Source organism: Calonectris borealis, chromosome 1, assembly GCF_964195595.1.
Source record: "Calonectris borealis chromosome 1, bCalBor7.hap1.2, whole genome shotgun sequence".
In the NCBI taxonomy this organism is placed as follows: domain Eukaryota; kingdom Metazoa; phylum Chordata; class Aves; order Procellariiformes; family Procellariidae; genus Calonectris; species Calonectris borealis.
The window spans coordinates 87541908-87550045 of NC_134312.1; the positions used below are offsets into that span (position 1 = coordinate 87541908).

Sequence of the window (8138 nt, forward strand, 5' to 3'; positions counted from 1 at the left end):
CTTCTGCATGTGGTGAATCCCATACATCATACCGCATTGAGTGCAGCAGAGCTAGAATACCTTTAATTCCTTTATTCTGCCTGAAAACCTCAGCAGTGTATATTGCTATCTTTTTTTTGTATGACAGACTCTAAAAGCTGGAGACACCTCAAGAAGGTGCCGTTCATTATAGTGCAGGTTCTTCCTGAAAGCAGTAGCAACCTGGTGTAAACTGGTTAGAAGTTTGCTTTATAAACAGTTTGGAGTATATATGCTTAGGTGTCTGTGTCAACAACATAAAAGTCCATTAGAACTGAGATCTGAAGTGCTTCCTTCCTGACTCTCAGATGGCAGTGGTTTTGTATTCATGCCATCATGTTAAGTAGCTTAGGCTTACAAATATTTGCTATGTTACTTAAAAAGCAGTTGTAAATTGAATCAATAAACAAGGTAACTGGAACACAAGTAACTGAGAAGCCTCCATGAACTGAAATTTCCAGCCAGGAGAAGGACATCATAGCAGTAGGACTATATTCACAGCTGCCAGCTAGGGTGGTGACTGTAATCTTGATTTGTTAAAGGTAATGAGAGAGCTTGCAGGAGAAGGAAAACAGTCATGCTGTGAGACTTGGTTGCTTTCACATTTATGTGATGAATCATATGTAGACGCATGATGCCAACACTTGCTTGCTAAATGTATATGTGTATTTTTGCATACCATAAGTGATTTATTTGTCGGAACCCAAAGGAGAAGAAGCAAATTCACTTGGTATTGACCAGCTCAAAATACTAATTTAACATACTACTGCTGAAGACCTGCTCCCTAACAATGACTACAATGTATTTAGATTCAATGTCCATGCAGACGTAATAAAACTCTGAAAATTCACTTTTATCTAGCTTCTCTCTTTAAAAATCAAATACTGTAAAGTGAGGAAGCTTGATTAAAATAAATAAGAAGGATAGAATGTTTCTAAGAGACAAGCAACTCTCTTGGATGGCCACTGCAAAGGGATACCATCTATTTAAAAAAAAAAAAAAATTAAAAAAAAACAAACACAAAAAAGTTGACACTCCAAAAGTGAGGGCCAGATTTGCTGAAGGACTGAGCATTACAATTCAGTTCAATTTCAAATTAAATTTGAAAATTCACATTTCAACTAAAATTCAATTTGTTTTCTGAAAAACTTGTAGTTACAAGTCAAGATGGAGTTCAGTTCCAACAAATGTAAATGGATGCAGTTGGGCAAAAATTTCCATGTTAGTTTAATGTATTAAAGGATGGGCTCTGGATTACCTATTATGCAGAAAAGAGATTTCTAGTCTATTTTGAAGATACCACCTCAGTGCCTAATAGTAGCAGTCTAAAACCAATATGAATATTAGAAATCACCAGGAAAAGGATAAAAAAAAACTAAAAGGGGAATCCTTATTCTTGTTCTAGTTAAATCTTCAATGTTGCCCTGTATGTAGATCCATCTTTAGAGGATATGATAGGAGTGGATGGTAAGGAGGGACCATAAAATGTCAGCTGGATTCTATGAGAGGAATAACTTCGTAGACTGTGAGACAAGTGAAGGAAGATGTGGCAGAATGCAGTAGAAACACAAGTAGCATCTGAGAAGGTGAACGAGGAATGATTGTTCTTTGTTTTTGAGCAAGATCTTCAAAGGAAGAGGCATCAGAAATTACTACGTGCTGCATTTAGGACAAACGAGAACATATCTTCTCATACAGGTGTAGTCACACTGGAATTCTCTGCTGCAACTGTGAATACTTAAAAAGGAGAAAAAGAAAAATAAACATGATTAGAGCTTACACTTTCCTGTGCATCTGATGTTGATTGCTGTTGGAAGTAGGATGTTAGTATGTTTTGTTGTTACATGCAAGCACAAGAGTAATTTGGATTGGAAAAATCCGTGTAAAACGATACAGGTTTTGGAGTGTTTCTTTAAGTTTTGGTTACTCTGTTGGCTTGCTGTTATACTGCTCGAAAAATTCTGGTCACATTTAGAGGGCACAGATAAACACAAGTGTTAAAATGCATCAGCAGCTCAGAAAGAATGTTTAAACATCCTTCACTTCATGGTATGTATGAGGCAGTTGCCACTGTTTTCATGAACAGCCAAGGCACTTTGTTTTTCGAGGAATAGTGGAACATTTGAACAGGTGACAAAGAAAGATCTGCAGTAGTTTGTACAAATTCTATTTCAGTAGTTTACTATTTTATCACTTAGGAGGAATTTAATTGAAAGGGAAACATGGTCTGTTTCCACAATAACTGTTGTTCCCATGTAAGATGTCATAGAGCTAGGAATCCTTAGGCATTCTAGTTGGCTTTCAAGAGTAACTCCTGTGGGCGAGGCTGCAAGACATGGGGTGTAAATAATAAGATTCTGCTAACACTTTCTCTGTATTAATGCTTTATTGTTTCCACCTTTGCTGAGCTTAATTGGACTTTTGAAATCTAGTGAAGGTATTAAGGTTAAAGCAAACATTTTCTGACCTAGTTAATGTATTTTTTTAAAAAAAATCTAAGCTCTGAGAGTTTCAACTGTCAACACACTGCTAGTTGAAAAACTTTGCTGTAGTACAGAGGGACAGTTCAGTATCTTTAACTGGGTCTCATGCTAGGGTGAGGTGGTGACAACACTTACATTGCATGTCAAGCAGTAGGAAACGTAAAAATATAGTGACTGATAATCTGCTTCTCTCTTGAGCCAGCCTCTTTCAGTGAAGTGCCTTGTGAGAGGCTGCAATTCATCGTGGAGTTTTAACCTGTTCCGCTTGGGTAAAGATAGCCAACTTCACTGTAGAGCAGAGAGTAAACGAGGTGGCCACAGCCTTTTATACAACAGAACAAGAAATAGAAATAAATAGAAATAAGTAGAATTAGAAATAAGAGCACTTACCCAAGAGATGCGAGATCTGGATTCAGTTCCTTCTGAAAAGGTTCAAATGCACATTTCTCCACTCTGAGAAGTGTGGAGTGACTACCCACCAGTCTTTGCATTGAAACAAAGAGTTAAAAATTGATTGAGCCAGAAGGAAAACAATAACAATCTTTTGTGATTTTCCCACTTGCTGCCCTCCCATTGCTAGTTCCCTTTGTTCTGGAATTCTCTTATGTATCCTATCCTAGATCTATATCAAGCTCTTCTGGTAGAGAATACTTAACATCCCTTAGCGCACTGTTCTTATAAGGGCTTCTACCTCAACAACACCCTTGTATAGCACTACCTGGACTCACATAAAACATAAGTGTAGACTGCCAAGTCCCTTTGCACCTCTCCAGCCGATCAGGACTGAAGTTCATTAGTGAAAACACGCATGCCCTCACCCTCTAGATCTACAAGCGCGCACACACGTTCACAGATCTCTTGAATATCAGTGTGGGCTCTCTGCCCGTCTGCTGTCCATGCCTGGATCCCGAGCTCTCTTAACTCACTGTACTTGTCTCCTACTCACGAGCTAGTCCAGCTTGATACAAACAGATGCACGCATTTGTCTCGCACATCTCCACAATTGCAGATGCCTTCAATATCAGCACAGGCCCTCTGTCCATGCTTGGATCCTGGGCCTCCTACTTGCCACCTACCCCAGCTTGAAGTTTGCCAGCAAATTATCTATACCGTGCTCCTCCACTCCCACCACCATATTTGGGGAAAATGTAAATCCCCTCACCCCACGGAGCTGGTGCCGAGGCACATGGGTCCTGTGACCTGCAGTCCTACTCCAGCTGAGGTGCTGACACCCTCCCTCAACTTCACCCCGGTCCCCCGAATAGCTGGCATCCAGCCACATGGGCCCTACGGACTGTGACCCTGCCCCAGTGGCTGATGCTGGGACCCCTCACCTGCTCCAGTTGCAGGGGCCCCTTCACCCAAGGCCTGACACCGGTTCCTGGCCCTGAATTCATCCTTTCTGGGCACCCCAGAAACATGCTTCCTAGTCCATGGCCCCCTCCAGCTACTGATGCTGAGACCCCCCACTCGCCCAGTTGCTGGCCCCACAGACACAGGGGTTTCTCCTGAGGTCTGATTTAGTTCCTCACCCAAATTCACTCACGCCGGTCTGAGTTGCTAACACCTAATTTTTACAGCACTCATGCAGGCTAGAGAGGGAGGTTGTGTGGTAAGACAGTTAAGAAAAGATTCGTTACTAAGTTTTGCACAGTCCCACTTGTCCCTGTCTTACCAGTTACAAAGTCCAGGCTGGCTCTCTGCAAAGAGGTGCCTGTAGTTTCTTAATGGCCCATTAATTAGTGACTGAAGACTTTCTCCCTTTGTGATTGTCTCTCTTATCCCTTGTCTATCAGGTTTGTGTCACCCTGTGTTTTATTTATTACTTTCCTGTTACTTATATCTCCCTTTGAGATGAAAAGGTCCTTGATCTGATAACCTTAACGAAGCAGATGCTCTCATGTTCCATCTACCCTTACAGTGTGTTGCTTTTGTATATTTTTAAAAATTAAGTGTTTTTCCCCAGCAAAGTATGTCGGGGGGGAAATGCATCCTGTTTTTTGAAGATATTTTCTTTTACCTTTTGTCTTTTTTTTGAATAGCTGGGTCCTGTTTATGACCTACCACTTCCAGCATTCATGTTCAAACATTTCAGTTAAGGACTTCTTGCCAAATATTCTTTGCAAAGAAAAAATCTAATATAACATGGCATGATGTAAGCGTAAATGGTTTTCCTTGAGGGCCCCAGACTGCTCTCCTGGAAGCGCAGCTTCTGTGGTAAAGGAGACGGTGTTCGTAGGACTTTTGATACAACTGATACGCAGTATGGATATACAAAGTAGATGCAGTGTGGATGCCCAGACAAACAGGAAGGGTAAAAGAAATACCAAATACCAGTTGTTTTTCTTCACTGGGTAACCATCCGCACTGTGAACTGACTGTAGCTTTTTGCTTATGTAATCTGTTAGTTTTCTTCTGCGGAGCTCCTTGAGAAGGATTTCTTTGGCTTTCTTTGAATTTGCCTTTAGCGGTTCTGTCATGACTTACGTTTCTAAAACGTAGTTTAAAAATGTAATCCTAAGCTCTTGCTTCTTTGAATGATCCTTATGAAAGTGTTTCAGATCCTTGTCATATGTGCGTAACTAAACTGGTTTCATTTGTGTCTTGTTGCAAAAGGCTCTTTCCAGAGGAAGTTACTAGACACTTCGAGCTGCTGACTAAATCCTCATTTGACTTATGTCAGTTTGGTGAGCTAAGCAGTTAACCATACTACCGAACCATCCGTTGCTTTGTCTTTTCACCAGGAAGGAATACATTGGCGCTTGCTTGTTTTGAGGAGCTCTTACAATACATTCTCTCTTTGCTCTGTTGTCTCACCCAATGGAAACGTCGTATGACACAGAGGCTTATGAAGTTTTTTTCTCTGTTTAGGGGATCTTAATGACTTAGTGGTTTACTGACTTAATAGCTGAGTGGTTCACTACCTGGGAAAAAAGGGAAGCATGGCATTCTCGTGCTGTCAGAGTATGATTAAATAATTAGATATGGCAGCGACTTCCATCTGGCCGTGTTTGGAATTCTTTTGGAATAAGCACAGACCCCAGCGATACCTAGGGTTTGAATGTAACGCTGAAAGCTGATTTTTGCCCCTTCATAAGTTAACGTTTCTTTGTTTAATGTGTTGTGCTAAGCATAGACATTAACTAGCTCAGGACAAGGAATTTACTTCTAATTTTTATTATAACTCTGACATGTTATTTCTTTTTGCAGACAGTCATAGATGCCCATATCTTTCCAGCTCTTATAAATATTTTGCAAACGGCTGAGTTTCGGACAAGGAAGGAGGCTGCTTGGGCAATCACAAATGCAACATCTGGAGGCTCTGCTGAACAGATCAAGTACGAAATAGTTCAAATCTTTCAATGCAATTGAGTGAATTAGTGTTTGTGCAAGAAACCAAACTAATAACCTAGAAACTGGAAAACCTTTCTGTATGATTCCAGTGTTTGTATCCAGAGAGGAGAGACCATGTCTTTGTACTGAGTTGTGAATGAGCCATTCCTTCCTTTATGGTGAAATCACTTAAGTATTTCAGCTGTAATACTTATTTCATTAATTGAACCATTTCTCTTATGTGAAAAAACTAAATGCAACTTTTAAACTAATTTCTTCGTGGTCATTGTAGAGTGTGACAAAGTGCATTAGCAGCCCGGAGAGGAATAGCTCAGGCCCTCAGACAAGGGCATCATGTGCATTGTTTTTCCTGTTTAACTTATACCGGTACATTATGCTTATATACAATTTTGTATAAAACAAAATAAATAAATTATAAATATATTAAATTGATATAGTTTATATTAATATACAATATTTATAAATTGTAATTATAGAATTATAAACTTAACTTACAAAATTAAATTATTATTTCATATGCATAGATATATATAATTTCTCCAGTTTTTCCAATCGAGTCAATAATTTATCTGATTGTTTTGGTTCTTAGACCTTCACGCTAAGTGCTTAAATGGCTACATGGGTTATAATTTTGCAGACGATTTACTGGGTTCCATGTGGTGTTTTTCAGGTATTTAGTAGAACTGGGATGCATCAAACCACTCTGTGACCTCCTTACAGTAATGGACTCAAAGATTGTGCAAGTAGCACTGAATGGGCTGGAGAACATCCTGAGGCTTGGAGAGCAGGAATCCAAACGCAGTGGCACTGGCATTAATCCTTACTGCGCTCTTATTGAAGAAGCATATGGTATGAGCAAAACATCTGTGGAAGTCAGGGGTTAAAGCAATGATAACGAATCCATTAGAGTTTCAGTAGACCAAATTCTATTCATCACTATTATCTGAAAATTAACTGTTCTTTGCCAAGTCTCCATTTACCAATGTACTCCATCTTTTACATTATCTTTCTATGTAGATTGGAGACAGTATGTGCAGATCTTCTTTTCTTAATTTCTTTTGACCCTGAGGGAGTCATTCAGCCTCAGTGTCTTCCCTCCATAGCAGATAAAAGTTCAGGCGCACTGCTCTGTCACTCAGGTTTCAAACCTTTCCCTTCCCTCTCTGCTGCCCTGTAGAGTTATGGCAGCAGCAGCAACCTCCTTGTTTGCCTTTGCTGTGCTGAGGTTCTGGCATGTACCAGTATCATGTCATCCCAGTTCTGAGCTACTGCTGCTCTTAAGGTTACTTTCCTTGTCCATTGGCAAGTACTTACTAAGAAAAATAAAACGGGGTTATCAAGAGCAGTATAGAAGAGGATAGTATCACTGAACGTGGTTTCTTGCATCATGGTTCCCTTCATGGTTACCTTGACTTCCAGGGAAGAGTTATATCAGAATAGGACTTTTTCTTGCCTGGTTCTAGGTTTTAGTTTCCCTTTTCCTGTCAGTGTTGCAGAAATGTCTACAGAGTATCAGAGAATTGTTTCCTCTAGTTTTCATACATAGTAAAAGGAGCAGACAAGAAAGCCACTACAATTCCCAATATTAGAGATTTACGAGAGTGGCTAAGACTTGGATTTTGTTACAGCATTATTCCTAGGTATCAAAGATAGTTTAGCTTGCTGTATTATTCTCATTTGTTTCTGACTACAAGGCCTGAGTTTGCCCACTTGCTTAATGTCTGCCCAAAAACTGGTTGCATGAGTTTAACTGCATTGTATATACACATGATACATATTATGTGATGGAGTCTCCATCCTTGGAAGTTTTGAAGACTTGGCTAGACACAGCTGACCTAATCTGGTGTTGATGGTAGTGCTGGGCTGGGCTGGGCTGCAGGCTGGACGAGATGATTACCAGAAGCCTCTTCCAACTTGCAGTTATGTGATTCTATAGTCATGGTCCTTGCAAACAAAGAACTGTGAACACACTTTCAGGAAACATGGTCCTAAAAGTCTCTTCAGAAAAAGTCTTTGAGGCCTTGGTCTTTACACATTCAAGCGTGTTGATTTCATTTTTTGAGTGAGAGGGTAGAGGCAGACAGAAAGTATGAAACACATCACACAGTTACAGGGAACTCTGTAGTTCAACCTGTTTTTCCGTGGGTGTGGAGAGTACAAATTGGGTACGGGTCTCCATAGCGTTCTTTCTGAAGGTGGGAGAGAATTGTCACGGGTCTTGATGTTCACAACAGACTGAAAATGATCATGGTCATATGCTTTCACTGAGCTGTAACTTTTACG

General features: G+C 40.1%; 1 protein-coding gene across 4 annotated transcripts in view; it reads left to right on the plus strand.

Moving 5' to 3' along the window:
- KPNA1 (karyopherin subunit alpha 1) overlaps positions 1 to 8138 on the plus strand; it is a 61135-nt gene that overhangs the window by 41227 nt on the left and 11770 nt on the right. For 2 of the 4 annotated variants that reach the window (XM_075165588.1, XM_075165563.1), the window contains 2 exons: positions 5712 to 5839; positions 6526 to 6704. In XM_075165588.1, coding sequence (XP_075021689.1) covers positions 5712 to 5839; positions 6526 to 6704 — 307 coding nt within the window. Of the gene's footprint in view, positions 1 to 5711; positions 5840 to 6525; positions 6705 to 8138 lie in introns of those variants that run through there. The other 2 variants (XR_012676155.1, XM_075165576.1) reach the window with 2 other exon arrangements.